The 24,609-nt window shown below is 44.0% G+C and overlaps 1 protein-coding gene across 14 annotated transcripts in view; it reads right to left on the bottom strand.

The window, feature by feature from the left end:
• The window catches only part of CAB39L (calcium binding protein 39 like), a 109,637-nt gene that overhangs the window by 13,733 nt on the left and 71,295 nt on the right, over nt 1-24,609 (bottom strand). For all 14 annotated transcript variants that reach the window (XM_037893461.2, XM_043532998.1, XM_043532966.1 and 11 more), the window contains 4 exons: nt 21,426-21,594; nt 9,007-9,066; nt 1,576-1,641; nt 709-852 (listed from right to left, as the gene is read on the bottom strand). In XM_037893461.2, the coding sequence (XP_037749389.1) occupies nt 709-852; nt 1,576-1,641; nt 9,007-9,066; nt 21,426-21,594 (439 nt within the window). The remainder of the gene's footprint in view (nt 1-708; nt 853-1,575; nt 1,642-9,006; nt 9,067-21,425; nt 21,595-24,609) is intronic.

Below are 24,609 nucleotides of genomic sequence, written 5' to 3'. Positions count from 1 at the left end.
TTGCTCAGCGCAAAAAACTTTTTTGATGGGTAAATAAAATTTGAAAAAATTAACCAAATCATGATGATAAAAGAAAGTAGTGTATGTGCCTGGGCTAATAATATTTTTATTGCAATTTTGTAAGGCTGCATTAGTGATCAGTGCAAAACAGAGTGAGAACAAGGAGGATTAAGCATATGTTGGGCTCAAACTTATCAAAGGCAAATCTCTTGAAATATTAAAAAAATTTCCACTTGCTTCTGCCTCATCCAGAGAGCCAACACTGTCTGTCTGTCTAGGTTCTTACCCAGCACTGTAATATCTGATTGCTGGGTGCCAAACATCAAATATTTTGGAATCACATGACTCCCCCAATTCTTACCCAGAGTCACTGTGACATGACCTAAGGAGGCTGAGGAGAGCACCATCAACTCCAGTAAGTGGTTAGCCTGCAGCAATCAGCCAGGCAATTTGTCACCTCTTGCTAATAATGCATTGCTGTAACAAGGGACCCCTCAGATCACTAGGCCCAGATCCAAATGACCCTGCCTTAGACATCACCTAGAGAGGGCAAGCAAGCGAGAGAGAACTGACTGTCAGGGAGAAATTTCCTATTAAAACATTTTCAAATGTTTGAAATGGTTTGTAAAACCCCACATTTTTCTGGCTTCTCCTCCCTCCCACAGGGAAAGAGATGTTCCTTCCTCTCGGAAGGCCATGCTGAGTTACCTTGAACACATGGAATGCCTCAAACTGAATGTTTGGGCTTTTATCTCGCAGCAGGTTCATCATTAGCTTCAGGTTCTCTGGTTTGCTGATGTATTTTGTCATAATGGCAAAGTTGTGTCGATCCAGAATCAGTTCACCCAGCAGCTGTGGGAACATTTACAAAAACAAAGGCTTTGTGACTCCGCACAAAATTTATGATTCAGATGAAAGCATGACATTTTTATCTTCACCCCAGAGGTTTCAAAAGAGTTTTATCTTAGGCCATGGTGGCTTCAAAAATGGAGGGCCTTTTAAAAAATTGAGGTGATTTTGCTATTTATAAAAGTGATATAACTGTCCAATAGCACTGATCAACCAAATATTGGAGAGATAGATACCATATTAATGCATAGAGAAACAGCTGGATTGAGCCAGATAAAATAAAAGCAAGTACAACCATCCCACATTGTTCTGCTAATTCACCTCAATACTTACATGCCCCACACTTTCCTGTTCTAGTCATGAGAAGACTGCAGATTTTACCAAATTGCTTGGTGCATGGGCAAATGGGGACTGCAACGAACCTACCAAACTCACTCCCACTTGTGTTCTGACTACACTGTGAACTCAGGTGACAGTGAGAAAAGAGGATGACACCCTCATTTCAGAGAAAGGACTCCAGGCTTTGCCATATGAGTTCAGGAACTAGGACTTTTCAATGCTAACCCCAATGCAGTGCCAAAAATATCTCCTGATTTTCACAAGCACTAGATTAATTTAAAAGAATTTCTTTTGTAACAAAAAAAGATATATAGGGCCACTCTGTGAAATAGTCTGAGCATGTTATGGCTATTAAAAAAAAAAAAGTGTTCAGGAATTTTACATTACCTTTAAAGATTGTCTCTTTGTGACATAATTCTCAGAATGAAGCAGTTTTTCATAGTCCTCAAAGATCTAAGGGAACAAGAAAAAAAAACCAGGATAGCCATATTCTTCCTGCCCCCCATCCCCCTGTACTGGTCCTTCCTGCACTAAGCTTTGCGATGGCAGCAGCACAGCTCTGGCACTTCTTTATGATGCCAGAGCCCAGTCCATAATGGCCACAGATTAGCAACGTCCAATCAGTGTTTGCTTGCACATGTGAATCCACCAAAGAATCAAGAACTTAGTGCCCTTGTGATTCACACCTTATGCCATGATCTTATAAAAGATTATGAATTTGCTGCCAAAATAGAACATGCAAATATAACATTAGTAACCAGAGACCATCTGAGGTAACTGTTATACCAACACAGGGTTATATAAGTAAAGTGCCATCTATGTCCCTAGAAAGACAGACAGAGAAGGATGGTGGAAGTCTGGCTTGTTAGAGTGACATTGCTATTTTTAGTGGGTTTCTATGCACACATCTAACTTGCCAATTTTCCTTTTTGCTTCACTTCAGTTGTCCTCATTGTCATTACTATTCCCTATACCTTGGAGGCTTAAAGATCAAAATGAAGGCACTGCAAACACAGCATGGGGCAGCGTAACTGAGACACAGAAATGTAATGGAGCCATGCAAGTTTATAATGCCTCCTCTTAATGTTACAGTTTCTGGGCCTCACGAGGTTCTGAGGACTTTCAAAGTCCCATTGAGTTAGTGGGAGCTGAGGGTTGCTCAGCACCATCCACAATCAGATCTCTTGTGCTAAGACATTTTGCAGTTCTTGTTCATTAAATGTAGACAGAGCCATAGATGGGCATGGTGATTTACAAACAGATAATCAGCATTGAAAAAAAAATTATGAATTTGGAGAGAGACTCAGTATGTTATACCAAGCGGTTAGAATGGGAGGGAAAGGTAATGAGACTATTACTTTGTGTAGTGCTTGCATAGTTTCATTTTATTTTATAAAAAATGTAATAAGCCAAATCTTAATGAACACTAAAATCAATGTAGCTCTGTTTATGCCAATGGAGGTACACTGATGAATATGACCCAAAGATCTACTAAAAATGGGGCAAGACTCAGGGCCACGAAACCTCAGGCCAAGGGTTTTAATTAACGACTGTGGGAAGCAAGAGCCAATCACTCAGGTGGCTGGAATGCGCCGCTGTCTACGCTGCCACTGCCCCACTGCTATTTTTAGCAAACTAGCTCACATAGAGCTAGCATGTGTAAGCCTGCCTGTGGTGAGAAGCAGCCGCTCAGCTGCGATGTAGATGTACCCTAAGACTCCAATCCTGCAGTGAGTATCAGATGGGCGGAGCCTTGTGTTTGCACAGAGCCCTAGGGGAGTCAGGGCTCCATGCAGGGATCGGCTCACATGATTCTCAATGCAGAGGTTTTAAGTGACTTGTCCAAGTTCATCCAGCATTAACAGCAGTCAAGAAAATAATATACAAGAGCCATGACCTGCAGCTTTAGCCACTAGATCACACAATGTGATGCAAGTTCAACATGGCACTCAAATGCCTTAATGGCCAAACTGTAATGTGCAGATAAAATGAACAGCACCTTGGAAAATTTGGTTAACAAAATGTTTATTATTGTTAACCAGACTTAAATGGTGATGGTGACAGTTGGATGGTCACAATTTCCTCTTGGCCTGATTGATCTTTCTCATGTTGAAATATCATTCACTGTTTTTGCCTGGTTGGTATGGCTGTGTATGTGAACAATGAGGTTATATATGCAAACAAATTTCATGTATGTCTTATTTGAAGCTAACTTTAGCTTGTTCATGCTGTTGCAATTAAAAAAAAATAAGCAAAAAGATGTTTGTTAAAATGAAAGGGTGCTGTGCCAAAGAACCCAGTCCCTGGCTGTCTCATCACTCAAAGAGTGAACATGGAATGATACTTACCTCCCATCTCACTACATGCCAACGGTGGGCATTTGTCAGCATTGCCACAAACTTCATTCAGAGCCAAATCTGCAGTCAGATGTATGTGTTCAACACACCCTGATTTCAGTGGGAGCTGTTCATTTGTATCTCAGGGCACAATTTGTCCTTTATTGTTTAGGATATAATGGGAACGTCTATACAGCAAAGAAAACCCTGCAGCAGCAAGTCTCAGAATCCAGATCAACTGACTTGGGCTTGTGTTATAGGGCTAAAAATGGAAGTATATACTCCTGAGGTATTCTGTGCCAAAAAATTACAAATTCTGCACATTTTGTTTGTCAATAAATAAATGCAGAGGCTCCAGCATGGCAGTGGGCCACTGGCTGTACGAAGGTGAGAGATCACCCTGCAGCCTCCCCACTCCCCAACCCTGGGACGTGGACTCAGTGGTGAGGCTGACCCTGACCCTGACCCAGCACAAGGCCTGGCCCTGCCCCAGAAATACCCTAGGGCCTTGCCCCTTTACGCCAAGGGCGCCAGGTGTGGGGCAGGCAGGCTCAACTAGGCAGGAGCCAAGTGTGGAGGGGCTCAGTGTGGGGAGATCCAGGTATGGGGTGAGAGGATTCTGTGTGGGACAATCTGGGTGCAGGCAGCTCAGTGGAGGCGTCCTAGATGTGGGGGGATCTGGATGCACAGAGGCTCATTGTGGGGGTTCCAGGTGCAAGGGTAATGGGACTCTGCAGGGGCTTCCAGGTGAAAGTGGTTGGGGCTCAGAGAAGGGGTCTCAGCTGGGGGATCTGGGTGCTGGGAGAATGGGGCCTGGTGGGGTGGGAGTCTGGATGCAGCTAGTTGGGGGTCAGTGGGAGTCTGGATGCAGCTAGTTGGGGGCCAGTGGCATGGGGGTCTGGATGTGGGGACTCAGGGGGGTGGGGCGGAGGTCCAGAGTGCAAGGAGCTCAGTGGGGGGGTGGTCTGGGTGCAGGGGTGGGGGGTCCAGAGGCAGGGGGTGAGGTGGGGGTTTCTGGGTATGGGAAGTCCAGATGTACGGGGGTTGGACGGATGGGGGAGCAGCTCCCTGTACAGTGACCCCTCCCCTGCAGCTGAGAAGTGATGGGGACAGGAAGCAGGGGAGGATGCTGAGCTTCCTGCAGCTGGCAGAGGTTTCTGGGGGTGGGTCTGACATAGCCCCAGCCACTCCTTGTAGGGGAAGAGGAAATCCCGTTCTCTCCTGCCTCCAGCCCAGCTGGGACTAGCAGCTGATCCCAGCTCAGGGTAGGAGCCTCTGGCTGGGGTGTTCCCAGCCCTGCGGTGATTTACCTCTCCGCCAGTTGCTCCGGGTGCCTGAAATGATGTACCTGCGCAGCTAGGGAGTGGTGTCTGACTGCTCTTGCAGCTTCCCTTTGCTTCCCTGTCAGAAAGTTATTTTTCTGCAGGGAAGCAAAGAAATCTGCAGGGGAAATAAATTCTGCACATGTGCAGTTGCGCAGAATTCCCCAGGAGTAAATATAGATGTTCCGGCTTGGGCTGGATCCTGGGCTCTGAAACCTGGGAAGGGTAACAGAGCCAAGGCTCCAGTACAAGCCAGAACATCTACACTGCTATTTTTAGCCACAGCAAGCCTGAGTCAGTTGACCCAGGCTCTGAGACTCACTGCTGCGAGGGTTTTTTTCCCCTTGTGATGTAGGCTTACCCAATATCTCCATTTATTGAAAAGAGTGAGCACAATCTTGCGAGGTGGTGTAGCTGCCTCCTGCAAGGTGCTGCCTGCCCTCAGCTCACTAGCTTCAACACACCTCACAGGCTCAGACCCAACAGGAACAGATTATGCTTTGAGTATCCAGGTATCTTATTTTCATGGGGGACTTCAATCACCCTGCCATCTGCTGGGAGACAATACAGCAGTGCACAGACAATCCAGGAAGTTTTTGGAGAGAGTGTTGGGGACAACTTGCTGGGGCAAGTGCTGGAGGAACCAACTAGGGGCCGTGCTCCTCTTAACCTGCTGCTCACAAACAGGGAAAAATTGGTAGGGGAAGTAGAAGCGATGGCAACCTGGGCAGCAGTGACCACGAGATGATCGAGTTCAGGATCCTGACAAAAGGAAAAAAGGAGAGCAGCAGAATACAGACCCTGCACTGCAGAAAAGCAGACTTTGACTCCCGCAGGGAACTGATGGGCGTGATACCCTTGGAGGCTAATATAAGGGGGCAATTTGTCCAGGAGATTTGGCTGTATTTTAAAGAAGCCTTATTGAGGGCGCTGGAACAAACCATCCTGATATGCAGAAAGAATAGCAAATATGGCAGGTGACCAGCTTGGCTTAACAGAGAAATCTTCGGTGAGCTTAAACACAACAAGGAAGCTTACAAGAAGTGGAAACTTGGACAGATGACTAGGGAGGAGTACAAACATATTGCTAGAGCACGCAGGGGTGTAATCAGAAAGGCCAAAGCACAACTGGAGTTGCAGCTAGCAAGGGATGTGAGGTTAACAAGAAAGGTTTTTACAGGTATGTTAGCAACAAGAAGGTCAGGGAAAGTGTGGGAGTCTTACTGAATGGGGGAGGCAACCTAGTGACAGATGATGTGGAAAAAGCTGAAGCATTCAATGCTTTTTTTGCCTCGTCTTCACAGACAAGGTCCGCTCCCAGATACTGCACTGGTCAGCACAGTATGGGGAGGAGATGAGCAGCTGTCAGAGGTAAAAGAACAGGTTAAGGACTATTTAGAAAAGCAGGACACGTACAAGTCCACGGGTCCGGATCTAATGCATCCGAGGGTGCTGAGGGAGTTGGCTGATGTGACTGCAAAGCCATTCGCCATTACCTTTGAAAACTTGTGGCGATTGGGGGAGGTCCCAGATGATTGGAAAAAGGCAAATATAGTGCCCATCTTTAAAAAGGGAAGAAGCAGAATCTGGGGAACTAGAGACCAGTCAGCCTCAACTCAGTCCCTGGAAAAATCATGAAGCAGGTCCTCAAGGAATCCATTTTGAAGCACTTGGAGGAGAGGAAGGTGATCAGGAATAGTCAACATGGATTCACCAAGGGCAAGTCATGCCTGACCAACCTGATTGCCTTCTATGATGAGATAATTGGTTCTGTGGATATGGGGAAAGCAGTGGACATGATATATATCTTGACTTTAGCAAAGTTTTTGATACCATCTCTCACAGTATTCTTGCCAGCAAGTTTAAAAAGTATGGATTGGATGGACTCTAAGACGGATAGAAAGCTGGCTAGATCGTCGGGCTCAACGGCTAGTGATCAACGGCTCAATGTCTAGCTGGCAGCCGGTATCAAGCGGAGTGCCCCAGGCGTCAGCCCTGGGGCCAGTTTTGTTCAATATCATCATTAATCATCTGGACGATGGGATGGATTGCACCCTCAGCAAGTTCATGGATGACACTAGCTGGGGGGAGAAGTAGTTATGCTTGAGGGTAGCAATAGGGTCCAGAGTGACCTAGACAAATTGGAAGATTTCTTTTGGCCCAATCTGATGAGGCTCAACAAGGACAAGTGCAGAGTTCTGCACTTAGGACGGAAGAATCCCATGCAGTGCTACAGGCTGGGGAGCAAATGGCTAAGCGGCAGTTCTGCAGAAAAGGACCTGGGGATTACAGTGGATGAGAAGCTGGATATGAGTCAACAGTGTTCTCTTGTTGCCAAGAAGGCAAACGGCATACTGGGCTGCATTAGTAGGAGCATTGCCAGCAGATCAAGGGAAGTGATTACTCCCCTCTATTCGGCACTGGTGAGGCCACATCTGGAGTATGGTGGAGTCCAGTTTTGGGTCCCCCCACTACAGAAAGGACATGGGCAAATTGGAGAGAGTCCAGCGGAGGGCAATGAAAATTATTAGGGGGCTGGGGCACATGACTTACGAGGAGAGGCTGAGGGAACTGGGCTTATTTAGTCTGCAGCAGAGAAGAGTGAGGGGGGATTTGATAGCAGCCTTCAACTACCTGAAGGGGGTTTCCGAAGAGGATGGAGCTAGGCTGTTCTCAGTGGTGGCAGATGACAGAACAAGAAGCAATGGTCTCAAGTTGCAGTAGGGGAGGTCTAGGTTGGATATTAGGAAAAACTATTTCACTAGAAGGGTGGTGAAGCACTGGAATGGGTTACCTGGGAGGTGGTGGAATCTCCATCCCTAGAGGTTTTTAAGGCCCGGCTTGACAAAGCCCTGGCTGGGATAATTTAGTTGAGATTGGTCCTGCTTTGAGCAGGGGGTTGGACTAGATGACCTCCTGAGGTTCTCTTCCAGCCTGAATCTTCTATGATTCAAAAAGGTACTAGTGATAGTTTTGAACATGTATTAGTTTGTCTAGCTGATAAAACAGATTTCTGTTTGTTGACTGGGAGTCCTTTAAGAACATTATTCTTCACTATGTGTACTTTGAGCATCAATGCTACACAAACTCAAGACAGACACTCATTTTATCACAGTGCTTTAGTACAGCGATAAAGAGAATAAGTGAAGATATACAAATTGCCTGAGTCACACCGCATTTGTGACTCAGCAGCATGCAAGCTTGAAGGTAACATGGCAACTTAATCTTCTGTCGAATTCCACCACCCATGTCAGCCCAATTTCAGTTGATTCCAACAGAATTTTTCTGACCTACACTTGATTTTCAGAGATATTTTAAAGCAAAAAGAAATGGCAATATAACAATAGACTAATTTACTTAGGATAACAGGTATATTCACATCTCAAAATCCCTTAGGATTTACACAGACATAATGTCTAGTAACACTAAAATAAGTTCTAGTAACTCTTGTCCTCTATCTTGAAGTATTACTGGGACATGAATGACCACTAGCTATTCCCTAGCACTGACCAGGTGGCGCCAAACTGTAGCAAAAGGTAAATATTTAAAATAAAATTGGTCTAATATCTGTACACACGTGCAGCTCCCACTAGAGTTAATGTAGTTATGTTGTGTGCAATGAGGCGAGAATAGACTCTTCCCCTCTACTGTTCCACATCCTAAACAAGATTTGCTTTTGACATGGAGTTGTACTAGAAATCAGGAAGCCTGGAAACAGGATATAAGTATTATTTCTACAGATGGTTAAGGAGGATTCTCGCTTGGTAAAACTAATTATTTTGGCTTATAGGGTGCGATGTTTGGTTCTAAGTAAAAGTTTTAGGTGGGGCATGTAGCCCTCAGCTGCACATGCTCTGTTTATAAGCAGATGAGAAAGTATGATTCAAATGGCTGCTAAAGTACAGGCACCTTCCCTGAAGTCCAGCTGGTGCTGTCCCGATTGGATCCCTCGCCTGGGAAATGGAGGAACTGTGCTGTTGAACGAACAGCTTTGGTCAACACAAAGAATCAAGAAGATCCACTTATTTTTTTTCCTGAGTGGAGCAGAAATGCCCCTACAAAAGGTTTCCAGTTCAGATCCAAGTGAGGGTGGACTCCTCACAGTAACATTTGCAGGAACATATATGAAACCATTAAGGCTGGAAATTATTTGTACTTACTGTATCATAATTTTGTTCTAGGAAATCTGCTACCAACAATTTGTGTCTCGTTAGCAGGTCCTGGAAAGAAAGAACCGGGGAAAAAAATCACTATCTGAAGCATTTTAAAACTCAACCAGCTTTTTTTCCCCACTACTTTGATCATCATTTTAATCTTCAGTTGTAATGGCTCGGGGAACACTTTAAAGCAGCTCTTCTCCTTTACAATAATTTCCAGCATTATCTCAATGAAAGAATAGGTAAAAGAGAGACAGTGCACCATTTAATATCAGTTGCTGATTCACGTTTACTAGTTCAGTGAATAAAAACAAAACAAATACTATATTTAGAAAATACTCCAATATGTATATTTATAGATTTTTGCACTTATATGGTCTGTGGGCACATGTGCATATATTCATTTTTAAAATGCCAACTGTAAATTGGAGCTATTTTACCTTTCTAGAAACTACCTTTCAGAATACAGTGTATAGCTCAGGGACAGCCAGACTGTGGCCTGAAGTCCAAATGTGACCCATGAAACCTAAAACATTCCCCATATGCTCACTGTCACTTTCTTTCTATAGCTGCAAAGTGATGACAAAGCTAATCAACTCCAGATTTTTATGGATTATGGATGCAAATAGGCAATTTAAATTAATTGATCACAGCAAAAACAATTACCAATCACCCAGTTTCAAAAAGATATATTGGAATTGGAAAAGGTTCAGAAAAGGGTAATAAAAATGATTAGGGGTATGGAATGGCTTCTGTATGAGGAGAGATTAATAAGACTAGGACTTTTCAGCTTGGAAAAGAGATGGCTAAGGGAGATATGATTGAGGTCTATAAAATCATGACTGGTGTAGAGAAAGTCGATAAGGAAGTGTGGTTTACTACTTCTCATAACACAAGAACTAGGGGTCACCAAATGAAATTAATAGGCAGCAGGTTTAAAACAAACAAAAGGAAGTATTTTTTCACACAACACACAGTCAACCTGTGGAACTCCTTGCTAGGGTCTTGGCCTTCACAGCATCCTCTAACAGGGTTCAAAAAAGACCTAGATAAATTCATGGAGGATAGCTCCCTCAATGGCTATTAGCCAGGATGGGCAGGAATGGTGTCCCTAGCCTCTGTTTGCCAGAAGCTGGGCGACAGGGGATGGATATGAGCGACAGGGAATGGATCACTTGATGATTACCTGTTCTGTTCATTACCTCAGGGGCACCTGGGACTGGGATAGATGGACCTTTAGTCTGACCCAGTATGACTGTTCTTATGTTATGTTCTAATAAATATTGGGGTTGTCTACATTTATTTATTTAAAAATAAATTTCTATACAAAGACGGAGTTTGAACCTGAGAGGTTTTAAGCACAACAATTCCTATTCGGAGTTAAGAAAAGACCAGCACCGTAGATTTCACTGAGAGTTTATGTTGCTAAACAACTCTTTGGCTCAAGAGTAGCCCTCTGGCTCCTGCCAAATGCCAGTGTGGCCGTTGGCATCACAGAGTTTGGGCCCCCTTGGACCTGACTCTCCTCTCAGGCCATTTTAAATAGTGTAACTCCATTGCCTTCAAAAGAGTTACTTTCCACAGGAGTATAATAGGAGTGAGAAGAGAATCAAGCTCCTCATCTAGTAAGTTGACCTAAGCCAATTTTTTCATGTTTGGGTGCCTAAAAGTTAGCCACCTAAATCCATATTTAGATACCTAAAGAAAAAAATTAAAATGGCCTGATTTCCATAAAAGCTGAGCAACCACCTTCCCTATTGAAGTCTATGGGAGCTGCAGGTACTTGGCACCTCTGAAAATCAGGCCACTTATTTAGGAGTCTAAATATGGATTTATGTGGCTAATTTGAGGCATCCAAATTTGAAAATTTTTGGCCTACTGCTCTCTTCAATAAATTGCACTGAAATGCAATAAAAGCCTAGATCTAAAGCCCATTCAAGACAAGGAGAGTCTTTCTGTTGACTTGAACAGAAAGGGCTTTGAATCAGGGCCTGTATCTTTTTCTTTAAAAGATCTGTCTTTTCTTTTAACAGCTTTGTTACTCACTCTCAGAAGTTGACGCATATGCAATTGTCTTTACACAGCGGTGTCCTCAATAGCTCCAAAAATATATATTTAATCTGATGCTTCTTCCCTTTTTAATTTGATTTACAATGAATTATAGCGAAAGGATTTGTATTTATCAGCTATTGAGAAGGGGGAAGAAGAGGGCCTCATAAACATGGTTGCTATAAAAACTAGTATACTATATAGTTCGTATATTCTTTTATTCAGCAGGGATGTGATGAATTCAGGTTAATTAGCTGAGTGGACTTCAGCCTGCTTCATATGCAGGGCACTTAGCAACCAAGCACAGCATTTTTCATTGTGTCCAACGAACTTCACATAGTCCAAAAATTAGTTTTGTTTTTATTCATAGAAAATCACAAGACAGACTGGTGCAGCAACATTTGACCAGCATTCTTCCCACCTCCCCCTGTTACCTTCATAGCAGATTATATCTCTAAATACAAGTCCATTTTCCCTGTTCCCCTGGCATTGCTCGGCAGCTCAATCACCCTCTGCCATGCATCTGGCTGAATTTAATTAAAAAGTATATCTTAATATCATCAGAAATTCCAATATTTCCCTCCTATAAATATCCTTAGATATTAATGCAAATTTAATTAAGTCCTTCTCTGGCCCCTGCAACAGACGAGTCTTTCTTCTCTGCACCGAACACCCATGTGATTACATTATATAACCCAGCAAGGGGTTGCAAAACCCTGATCAACAGGTGCAGTAATCCACCAAATGAAAAACTGTAATGCTTGTTTTTGCAGTCTTAGTAATCAAGATATAGCTATATGTTTTACAATTCCTGTTGCTTTCACATCACTTATTGCTATTCCAACATAACAGTGATACCAGGATCAACCAATGTTTATCTAGGTTAGTGCCATGTCTCTGACACTAGCCAATACCAGATGCTTCAGAAGAAGAAGGAGCCAAAAAAAAAAAAAAACAAACAAAAACACCCTAACAACCCATAATGGATCATTATGGAGTAACCTGCTCACAGAGGAAGAGTTTCTCCTAACTTCAGGCAGCTAGTAGCTGACTTATGCCCTGAGCCATGAGGATTTATGTTCCTTATAATTCTTTCATCTATTTAATGTATCTATGGACGTTACTATTCATACAGACGTATAATTCTATTTTTAAATCCTGCCATGCTCTCAGCTGGTGGGTCTATGACTATATAGGTCCCTTGGTTATCAAAGGCAGGGTCCAGCAGTCTGCAGTCCTTAATACAGCTCAAAAGTGCTTTGTCCCATGCTCTGCTTTGCGGCTGGAGGAAAAGGAGATTCTGTTACCCACCCCACCCATATTTTTCTCTTGCTTAAAGCCTGATTACTCTGATATTGTGCAAAGGATATGAATTTCTTCCACAGTAAATTAATGGCAGAGCTGGAAATAGAATCCAGGAAATCTTACTCCCATCCCCAGGCCTGACCAAAAGACAACACAACACAGAAAGGCTCATTGACCATCAAAAACTTGAGTCATGTGTACATCTTTGTAAAATAATGCTGCTGTACATATTTTAACTTGGAATTTTCTATATTTATGTACTAGTTCAAGTATCAGGACGTTTAGCTGGAGATAACAAAGATGTATAGCAACTTCAAGTCTTCTTTCTTGCTTAACAGAGCTGATTTGTACTGAAAATCTGGCCTCACCGACCACTTAGGCACAAGAGGTTACTCCCATTAAGCAAATCTTTACTCCACTCAATACTTCAAGGATGACAGTAAAAATTAAGACTGGATTTCGGGATGTGCCTTGCATTGGTGAGTTGAATTCTCTATTAGACTTTCTTCTAATTATATCCAAGGTTTCTCTCATCATGTTTCTAATGAGCTTTTCGAGAGGAAAGAAATAACTTGTTTCTATGACAGCAAAAACCTACTGATAGGAGAAGGAAAAAAAGAGCCATATCTATATTTAGAAGAATCTCTCATTGCAAAGATTTTGCCACAGCTTTCTTAAGTGGTTTTTACAGAGAATAACCAAACTGTTCAGGGTAATTATTTTCACCAGCTTATTTCTCTATTCTAAACCAGTCTCATGAACTACAAGTTTACAGAGCCATCAATTAAAATTTGCCGCATCGCTGTACTGCAGTCCTAGGACCGTGTGACCAGTACAGGTGCATGTGGCACCTTCGATCCAGTCAGGATGTACTGGAAATGTTTTCAAGTTACGTGGGTCTGCTGGTTACACACTGGAGGCAAAGCAGTCTGCAGTCCCTAATACAGCTCAAAGGTGCTTTGTTGCATAGCCTGGCACCAACTTCCATGACCACAGTGCTTGGGCTGGGAGCAGCAGTCATGCAATTACTCATTCTTCTTTTCTTCTTCTTTTTAAATGATTGGAATACTGTTGAAGAGGTAGGAACAAAGGGAACCTTTTGTGGACAAAGCAGTGGAGGAAATGAGCATGTGGAACCCTCTGTTACGGGGTGGGAGACATGTGATTGAAGAAGCTGGTGCCCTCTTCAGGGATTCTTATATTTCTTCTAACAATATACTAAATGGGCATTGGCTATAAGTTTGCAGACTCCTACATGGTATTGCTGGATTTACCTGTTTTTTTTTTTATTTTATTTTTGTTTAAAAAAGGACTACACTGACCCGAGTACTCTCTTGTCCATAGTGCACATTATAGCAACTTATGCAAGTTCGCCATCCTTTTGAGATGGCAACATACGTAAGGACTAATCTCTGAATTACCTGTCAGCCAAAATTCTTACATTATCTATTAGTGGACAGTACAAAGCCAGACTGGAAGAAGAGCTCTGTGTAGCTTGAAAGTTTGTCCCTCTCACCAACAGAAGTTGGTCCAATAAAAGACATTACCTCACATGCTTTGTCTCTCTAAACTGAGAAACAGGCAGCATGGTAAAATAACACAGCATTTACTACTTCACAATCATTCCATAGACATGGAGGTCCCAGATGCCAGGCCTGTCAAACTCAGTGACAGCCTTGTTTAGGAAGGTCCCAAAAAATACCTAGTGGAGAAGGCATTACTTTCCAGTGAGTCTTCCTAATGCTGCTATCAGAGTTCACAACTGACACTGCAAAACCAAGACAAGCCATGGGAAGCAACACCCCAAAATTGCTTAGAAGACAGACTTAGGCAAAGTTGGTTGGACGACACAGCTGACTGATTGGAAATTATTAGTACATGGTACCATACTGATCTGATGAAAAGCTGATATTAAGACAAGTGGCAGAGATGTCAATCAGAGGGGAGATGTTTCAAGTCCTCCCTCTCGTTTGTTCTTATTCTCAGTTGTGAAGTGTCTAAAATCGACATTTTAAAGTCCTTAGGACATGGACCTTGTTCAACTACCCATGCTACCAATCTCCTAGCATATCTTTGGAAGTGGTATAAATAATCATGTCAGTCTTTTGTCCAGGATGGTTAAGCAAAAAGAGAGTGCTTTTTTTTTTTTAATTATGTATTTAGCATGTCACTCACTTCAGGCATGGAATGAGTGCATTTTGTTTGGGATGAAACTGGCAAAATCTGCTTTATTATGGGATTGGTATTATTTTTCTGCACAAGCGTCTGTTATCCTGTTGCAGTCACAGAGCTGGGTTTGAAGGTGTCTGGCAGTCATTCTTTCAGTCTGTTTTTACTGCTGTTTCAAATATGTGGTGATGTCTTTTCTATTGGTTAAGATTTACATTATTCATCTGAGCAGAAGCATGAGCCCACAAGGGCTTAGTGAGGATAAACTTCCACATACAGTGTCAGCATTCAGTTCCCTAAAACAATAATGAACTAAATTGTGCCATTTAAACACTGCCTATGGTAAAAAGGGGTGTGGCGCCTGTAGTGGGGCAGCTGCCCCACTCCTGGATAACAGGGGTTAAAAGCAGCCATGCTAGGCTGATTGGGGAAGCAGCCACAGCTGAGGCCAGCTCAGTCAGGGCCCAGCTGGCCCTTATAAGAGGGCTGGGGGCTAGGAGCTGAGGGAGCATCTCTCTAGTGGTGGAGAGAGAGACCTAGCTGCCTGGGAGAGAAGTGTACCAGAGGTAGAGTAGTGCTGGGGAAAGGCAAAAGGAACTGGGGAGCTCCAGCCTGGCAACTCCCCAGGCTGCAGGCCTTGTGCAAGGCCTAAAGAAGGTATTGGGGCTTCAGAGGTGCAGTCCAGGGTTAGGCAGAGACAGCTGGTCCAAACCCCCCTTGCCAATAATGAGTGGCCATTACAGATTGCAGTTTGCCCCAGTGAAAGGGGGCAAGATGACGACTGGCAGTAGCCATTGAGGCAAGGTGGGGATAGAGGGTTGGGTGTTCTCCTGGAAGGGGAGACTCAGAATGTGGGGGTACTGCAGGGGCAGAACCCTGAGGTAAAGGGCACCGGGGTCCGGGAGGGACACGGGGTCTGAGGCAGGCAAGCCACCGGCCAGCAGAGGGCGCTCCGGAGCTGGAAAAGAGCTAATTCCCAGACAACCAGCAGGAGATGCCGCGGCAGTCAGTCTCTACTTCACTACAGGCCACACCTCCCCATGGGAGATATTGGGAGATATTCTGTGTCATGGAGGCAGAATACCTCCTTGAACGATGCCATACATAAGGGACTCAAAACCACTACTACACTCCTTTCGGTGATGTGTCTTGCCAGCTTTTTCTTTTCGGTGTGCCAGGCCTACTCCATGGAATGGTGCAGAGGAGGGGAACAGAGTCTTGATTCCACCTCCCTGCTCCAAGAATATGGAAGCAGGGCAGATACAGCAGTTACATCTGGCCCTTAATGGGCCTCCCAAGGTGGGGAAGGTCCTTGCCCCTTCTCAGTTTGTAGAATGTCTGTGCACAGATCAAGAAAGTCACATATTTTATTCATTCATCAAAATTATTCAACAAAACTTTCATTAATTTTGTTGACTCCGTAGCTTGCTATTTGAATTGTGTTGTTGCATTGTAATTGGTCACATCAGTCATATGATTTACATCTGCGTTGTGATCGGATCAATGTAACAACCAATTTGCAAATGTACTCCAAAAAACATGCTGATGTTCTGACTTTGTACTTATTTTAAATTTAGCAATAAGGGCACCTAGAGCCCAGACAGGATTTCTTTTAAGTTGTACTTAAATCTGGATACATAAACAAAATAAAGGATTGTGAATACTGCAAAACGTAGTTCATTTACCTATTCACGCAAATATTCATGGAATTTATTTTAAATATTTGCCTAACTGTGCTTCTGAAGAATAAAAACCTAAAGGCTGCTGCAGCCTCAGGTTCCCGAACTTCAAAGAAATCATTCTCTGTTTTAAATTATCTAAGAACAAGTCACCCGAGTCTGCAAAGCGATTACTCTCTCAGGCCATAATCCTGAAATTCATTGTATGTTGCAGACTGCTGCACCCATGCAAAGTCCCAGTGACTTCATTAGGGTATGTCTACACTACGAAATTAGGTCGATTTTATAAAAGTAGATTTTTAGAAATCGATTTTATACAGTCGATTACGTATGTCCACACTAAGCGCATTAAGTCAGTGGAGTGTGTCCTCATTACTGTGGGTAGCATCGACTTACAGAGTGCTGCACTGTGGGTAGCTATCCCACAGTTCCCGCAGTCTCTGCTGCCCATTGGAATTCTGGGTTAAGCTCCCAATGCCTGACGGGGCAAAACCATTGTTGCGGGTGGTTTTGGGTACATGTGGTCAGTCACCCCTCCCTCCATGAAAGCAACGGCAGACAATCGTTTCGTGCCTTTTTTCCATGCAGACGCCATACCATGGCAAGCATGGAGCCCGCTCAGCGTCACCGCTGCTGTTGTGTCCTGGGTGCTGCTGTCAGCAGACGGTGCAGTAGGACTGCTAACCATCATCATCCACCTCTTCCGCTGCAACTCTGCTCTCCTGCTCTTGTAAATGAGCTCAGTCTCAATAGCAAATTTCTCCCTGTTGTTGTCACTCACCGCTTCTGCTGCAACTCTGCTCTCCTGGTGCCATGAATCCACCTCGCAGGTCCTCTCATTGTTCTGTATAATATCTATTCTTGTGGCATCTGTCGTCATCCACCACTTCCCACTGCAACTCTGCTCTCCTGCAGACTCCATACCACGGCAAGCATGGAGCCCGCTCAGCTCACCGCTGCTGTTGTGAACATTGTAAACACCTCGCACATTATCCTGGAGTATACGCAGAACCAGGCTAAGAGACGCCAGCATGAGGAGGATTTTGATGAGGCCACGGACATAGATGTTCCTGAAAGCATGCGCTGTGGCAATTGGGACATCATGGCGGCAGTGGGGCTGGCTGATACAGTGGAATGCTGATTCTGGGCCCGGCAAACAAGCACAGACTGGTGGCACCACATAGTGTTGCAGGTATGGGATGATTCACAGTGGCTGAGAAACTTTCGCATGTGTAAGGCCACTTTCCTGGAACTCAGAGTTGCTTTCCCCCATCCTGAAGCGCAGGAATACCAAGATGTGAGCTGCCCTGACAGTTGAGAAGAGAGTGGCAATAGCCCTGTGGAAGCTTGCTATGCCTGACTGCTACCGGTCAGTCGGGAATCAATTTGGAGTGCGCAAATCTACTGTGGGGGCTGCTGTGATCCAAGTAGCCAGTGCAATCATTGACATTCTGTTATCAAGGGTAGTGACTCTGGGAAATGTGCAGGTCATAGTGGATGGCTTTGCTGCAGTGGGTTTCCCTAACTGTGGTGGGGCGATAGACGGAACGCATATCCCTATCTTGGCACCACACCACCTTGCCGACAGGTATGTAAACTGGAAGGGGTACTTCTCAATGGTGCTGCAAGCAATGGTGGATCCCAAGGGATGTTTCACCGACATCAACGTGGGATGGCCGGGAAAGGTGCATGACGCTTGCATCTTTAGGAACTCCTGGCTGTTTGAGCAGCTGCAAGAAGGGACTTACTTCCCAGACCAGAAAATTACTGTTGGGGATGTTGAAATGCCAATAGTTATACTTGGGGACCCAGCCTACCCCTTGTTCCCATGGCTCATGAAGCTGTAACACAGGCAGCCTGGACAGTAGTAAGGAGCAGTTCAACTATAGGCTGAGCAAGTGCAGAATGGTGGTAGAATGTGCCTTTGGAGGTTTAAAAGCTCACTGGCGCTGTTTGCTGACTAGGTCAGACCTCAGCACAACCAACGTTCCCATTGTTATTGCTGCTTGCTGTGTGCGCCATAGTATCTGTGAGAGTAAGGGGGAGACGTTTATGGCAGGGTGGGAGGTTGAGGCAAATTGCCTGACATCTGATTTTGAGCAGCCAGACACCAGGGCAATTAGAAGAGCACAGCAAGGCGCGCTGCGCATCAGAGAGGCTTTGAAAAACAGTTTCATGACTGGCCAGGCTTCGGTGCGACAGTTGTGTTTATTTCTCCTTGATGCAAACCCATCCCCTTTGTTGATTTTAATTCCCTGTAAGCCAACCACCCTCCCCCCTTCGAAATAAAAGTAATTATTGTTTTGAAACCATGCATTCTTTCTTTATTAATTAAAAAAAAGGGAGATACTGACAAGGTAGCCTGGGTGGGGTGGGGAGAAGGACAAGGCCACATTGCTTATTGTAGCCACGCTGCAAATCAAACTGTTTGAATGACAGCCTTCTTTGCTTAGGTCATCCTCTGGAGTGGAGTGGCTAGATGCCTGGAGCCTCCCCCCCACGTTCTTGGGCATCTGGGTGAGGAGAATATGGAACTTGGGGAGGAGGTCAAGCGGTTGTACAATGGATGCAGCGGGGGTCTGTGCTCTTGTTGACTTTCCTGCAGTTGCACCAGATGCTTCATCACGTCTGTTTGCTCCCCCATTAGCCTTAGCATTGCCGCCTGCCTCTGCTCTTCATGCTCCTGCCTCTGCTCTTCGTTCTCCTGCCTCTGCTCTTCGTGCTCACTTAATGCTTTCCTAACCTCTAACACTGAATGCCTCCATGCATTCAGCTATGCCCTATCAGTGTGGGAGGACTGCATGAGCTCAGAAAACGTGTCATCGCGAGTGAGTTTTTTTCGCCTTCTAATCTGTGATAACCTCAGGGATGGAGATGATAGGGGGAGCCCATTTGCACCTGCGGGGGGGGGGGGGGGGGGGGGGGGATAAAAAGGGAGAGTAAAATTTAAGATGATACGTTTCTGAAAACAAAAGGGAGACTCTTTCACAGTGAATCAAGCAATTCATAGCAGACAGCACATGTGCTTTAGGTACAAGATTGCATTCTGCCTTTTATATTGAGCGCCTGCCGGTATGGTGACACATCACACACAGCAGGGCAACAGAATTCGGTTTCCATGCAGCCATGGTAAGGCAAAGGGTACGCGGGGTTGGCTTCTTACGCATGACATGTGGGAATGGTTTCAAACAACAGCGCCATCCTTTCCCATAGCAAGCAATGGGTTGGGTTTCACATGTAAAAGGAGGGGCTGCGGTTTTCAGGTGGATGTGCAGCACACACCTCCCCCCACCCCACCACCTGGCTATTCTCCGGGATGATCCCTTTTAGCCAAGCACAAACAGCCCAGCATGAATGGTGTCCTTTTCCTGTTCCCTTACAAAAATTCCCCATTTCAACCAGGTGACCGTGAATGATATCACTCTCCTGAGGCTAACACAGAAAGATACAGACCGAATGTTGCTTGAATGTGACCAAAACCCAGGACCATTCGCTGCCATGCTTTGTGCTGCAATGATTCCAGAATACTTTCAGAGTACCTCCAGGAGAGTTTCATGGAGATGTCCCTGGAGGATTCCCGCTCCATCCCCAGACACGTGAACAGACTTTTCCAGTAGTTGTACTGGCCACAAATGCGTCCCAATTCTTCAGGGAAAATCAAACATTAAACACTATTGCTTTTAAACCCTGTAGTGTAGTTACAAATGTGCACTCACCAGAGCTGCCTTCTCCAGCTCCAGGGTCGAGGATCCCACCTTCGGAGGGTATTGGCTCCAGGGTGATGAAAATGTCCTGGCTACCGGGGAGAACGGATTCATCGGTTGCCTGCTGTGCAGTCTCCTCCTCATAATCCACAAAATCCTCCTCCCTGTTGCATGAGACTCCCCCCTTGCAGGTGTCCACGGACATGGAGGGGTAGTGGTAGGGTCCCCTCCTAGAATGGCATGCAGCTGATCATAGAAGCAGCATGTATGGGACTCTGACCCGGAGTGACCGTTTGCCTCCTTTGTCTTTTGGTAGGCTTGCCTCAGCTCCTTAACTTTCACATGGCACTGCTGTGTGTGCCTGTTGTAGCCTCTCTCCAACATGCCCTGTGAGATTTTGGCAAATATATTTGCATTTCTTCTTTTTGATTGGAGTTCTGCCTGCACAGATGCTTCTCCTCATACAGCAATCAGATCCAGTGTCTCCCTTTCGGTCCATGCTGGAGCTCGTTTGTGATTCTGGGGGGACTGCATGGTCACCTATGCTGCTGAGTTCGCTGACCAAACAGGAAATGAAATTCAAAAGTTCCCAGGGCTTTTCCTGTGTACCTGGCTAGCGCATTGGAGTTCAAGGTGCTGTCCAGAGCGGTCACAATGGAGCATGCTGGGATAGGTCCCGGAGGCCAATACCGTCGATTTGCGTCCACACTACCCCAAATTCGACGCAGCAAGGTCGATTTTAGCACTACTCCCCTCATCGGGGAGGTGTACAGAAGTCGATTTTAAGAGCCCTTGAAGTCGACGGAATGGGGTTGGTTGTGTGGATGCATTAATTTTAAAATTGACCTAACGTGGCTAAATTTGATCTAACCCCAAAGTGTACACCAGGCCTTAGGGTTCTGTGTGGGTGTAGTAGCCTGTCTGCATGCAAGAAATTGCAGTGATCAAGGCCTTAAAATCTGAAGCTGCTTGGTGCTCCAAGCCCACAGAACCCCATGGAGAAGGCAATGAGTACCACGTAGGACTGGATTGTATAACTGCCAATATTTTAAAATGAATCTATGAAAAAAGCTTGTTCTATCTACTAACTATGGCTAAGCAGCGTGGTGTGTAAGGACCAAACTCAGAGCAGTAATATGAAGAAAGAAACATTGTGAATGACTTAAAAAATATATATATGGGATGAATCATTTTAAAGGGATTATATGTGACCCATGGCTAATTTTAAACAGTTATACAAAATGCCTTGGGATGTCAGGATGAAGGATATCAAAGAAATAGAAATCTGGATTAAATTAAAGACTCTGGACTGACTCTATCCTTGGTGTAAATCCAGTCACAATCAGACCAGGGATGAATTTAGTCCTCTCTATCTAACAGTAAAGAAAGCAGTCTACTAGCAAGAAAAACCCAATCTCTGTGTACTATACCACATCCAACAGTCTAAAGCCAGTGAGGGAGGAGTGCTGTTTTAAACCCAGCATTGTAAAGTTCCCATAGACATCAAATAATTTACCTTAAATGTAGCAAAGGCATCAGAAGCGATGTCAAACGTTGACATTTCCACATATTTGAAAAAGTCTCTGAACTGTTCTGAGAAAAGGATGATTTTGGCAAGTGGCTCATGCCGGATACATTCTCTCAGCATAATTCCACAGCGTAAGGCAATATGTGGTGCTTCGTACCTAGAGTATGAAAAAGCACCAGACAAAGAGGGTTATTTTAAGCATAAATGGATAATTGCCTACCATATATAAGATGCATCTACCAACAGAAACACATACTAGAAGACCCTAATACAGAACACTGAATCCAGCCTTCATGGCTTGGACCCATACTTAAGAAACATCAGCTATATAATTAAGGTTGCTAATAGTACAAAGAAAAACAGGGGGTTGGAATGAAAACTAAATTTTTTGAAATACTTACATTTCTATTGAAATTTTTATGCTTGGCCTCTGCTGAAAGGTGATTTTGGGGTGTGTTTGAAAATTTTGAACAGAATTCCTTCACCATTTTGGAATTGAGAGAGTAAACCAAACACAGTATATTCCAACCCCCTTTTTAAATAATTCTAAGACCCTTAACTTTTATAAGTAAAATATCTGCTGCCTCGTAGACCATGTTTTTCTCCTCTCCAGTCTGCAATAAGAAAATACTCGACTGGAACACTAATCTCTAACAAGCAAGAGAAGAAGAGTTTATCCATAGAGCCTCTTCAGTGTCTGTCTCTCTGCAGTTCTGATGATCTATTCTGTAGCCTGGGAGTTTGGGGAGAATTTTGTTCACCTCAGTCTCTGTGGAGCTTTGTTCAGAAGACCTGCATTTGGCCCTCTGGTTGTAACCACCGTATGGCAAAGACACTGTATTGTACAGCAGCAAGCACACTTCCCCCCCACCCCCCAGGTTTTACGAGTCATCTCTCTCTAATTCCTGTGTAACACATTGCATCTCCTTTAAGTCAAAGTGCATATTGAAATAAAGCATGCAAGGTTTCAAGAAAAAAAATGGATGTGATTTAGCCAACCAAAAAACCCCCCAAACTCCTCCCCCTACAACAACAATTACTACACAATGAACATGCTTTAACAATGTTCATTTAGCTGAAAGTGACAGGACCCAAATGAACAGGGAGGAAACTCTGCTTCAATAGGTTGACTACAGCATATCAAAACTGCCTGTTAGCCAAAGCTTATCTACCTTATTGTTTCTCTGCACAATTATTTTTTAAGCCTGACAGTAGAAAGTAAGACAGACTGCCATCTGTGCTGTGAGTGAGTGGGCCTTTCAAATTCACCACCAGCTTCCACGTTAAAAAGAATGGTAGTGTTTCCAGAGCATACTAAGACTGCATATTTTCATGTGATGACTACAATAGCTGGCCTAGTGAAAAATGAACCACTGATTCAAAAGTCAAATGAAACTCCTCTTGCCTCAAACTAAAATAAATCCCAAGCAGCTGATGACAATCAAGCATATCTCTATCATTTTGGGAGCCATTTGCACCCTAAACATATGACTCTTTATATAGTAAATGTCCACAGATGTTTTCTGTTAAGAGTTTCCTCTTCTCTACTGCATCAGGTCACATTAGTACAAACACACATTTTCAAACAGAAGGGGCAGAGTCACTTCTAGGAGTGTGGCCAGGAAATGTTTAATGGCTGGGCTGGGAACATTTTAGGAGGAATATAAATAAATTATATTTTTGCCAACACAATACACTTCCAAAAACACAAGTATCATTGTAAGTAAATGCAGTAAAATCCTTAAGTCAAACACTTCATTATCCAGAATTTGGTATGTCACTGGGGCTACGTAAGTAAGGCAAGTTGTACTTGGCTCCTGGAATATACCTGAAAGAAGATTACCAGATATCTGGCCACAATTAGCACTTTGTCTGCACCAGCAGTTCCATTCAGAGCCACTGTGGAATTTCACAGAGAACCAGGAGGGAAAGTAATTCATTACCAGACGCTAATACAGCATTGCTAGTGATGATTATTAGTTATTATTAGCTGACAACGTGCTCAATGGTGTAAAAACACAAAATGAAGATCCTACCTGCTCTGAAGAATTTAAAACCTAAAAATTAGACACTCTGAACAAAGGATGCACTGGGAAACCCAGAAGAAGAAATCACTTTTTAAATATTTACAACTCATTTTTGTGGACACCGTGAAATCAGCAAGTCAAAGAGAGACTTGAATGAGAACAGAAGTCACTCAGCACAGTGGGGGCAGGATAGAAAAAAGCACAGAGATAAGGGTGGAAGAAGGAGACAAGCAGGGCATCAAGACTGGAGGGGCACAAAAAGAGACTTCTTGACAAATTGCCACATGCCCCTCAGCTTCTTAGGCCTGATCCTACACCACTGAAGTCAATGAGAGTTTTGCTATCGACTTTAATGAGCACAGGATCAAGCCTTTAGTGATGCTGTAATAGCACAGATATTATCCCTATTCAGAAAGGAGGCAGCAATGGAGTACAGCACAGAAACACAGCCTGGCAAGGCAGCCCATAGAGATTCTGAACTCTGATTTCTTTCATGTACAGAATGCCATCCTAGCAGCTGAACTGAAATCTGCTGTAATTTTCTCTGGTACAAAGTTATACATTATTTTACATCACAGGGGACTGAATTCATCCCTGGTCTAACACCACTGAATGCAATGGATTCCAATGGACATCAGGGATTAATTTGGCCCAAGGACATTTGCTCATTTATAAACCAAAAGCTACATTCCTTTGAAGTCCTATTTGCACTCCACAAATCATAATGAGCCTCCATAAAGGGAAAATACAAGACCATTAAAGTTAGTCACCTTGGCAGCAAGTAAGTCAATTATCCTATTATTTTTATATTACACACACACACCCACCAACCAACCGTTTGCAGAATCTTTTTGTGACGCTGACAATATGGCAGTGCCACTGCAGTATTACACAGGAAATATTGGGAAGGAGATCTTATTCAGGAATCCTCCCACTTAACAACAGAGCTCACATTATGCAGTGAAAAAAAGTGACCTTTTGTTGTTGCTGCTGGGAACTGACGGTCAGGTGGCAATGGAAATTTTTCATTCAATACTATGCAAACAATGACTTGCCTTCCTGATAGTTCTGTGCTGTTTTTTTCCTACGATTGTGTGTAAAAGATACATTTTATTTAATAAATAAGTCAATGAGGATGTATGTCA

Source organism: Chelonia mydas, chromosome 1, assembly GCF_015237465.2.
Source record: "Chelonia mydas isolate rCheMyd1 chromosome 1, rCheMyd1.pri.v2, whole genome shotgun sequence".
NCBI lineage: Eukaryota > Metazoa > Chordata > Testudines > Cheloniidae > Chelonia > Chelonia mydas.
The sequence above is the reverse complement of the archived record's forward strand: the minus strand, read 5'-3'. Positions and strand labels throughout refer to the sequence as shown.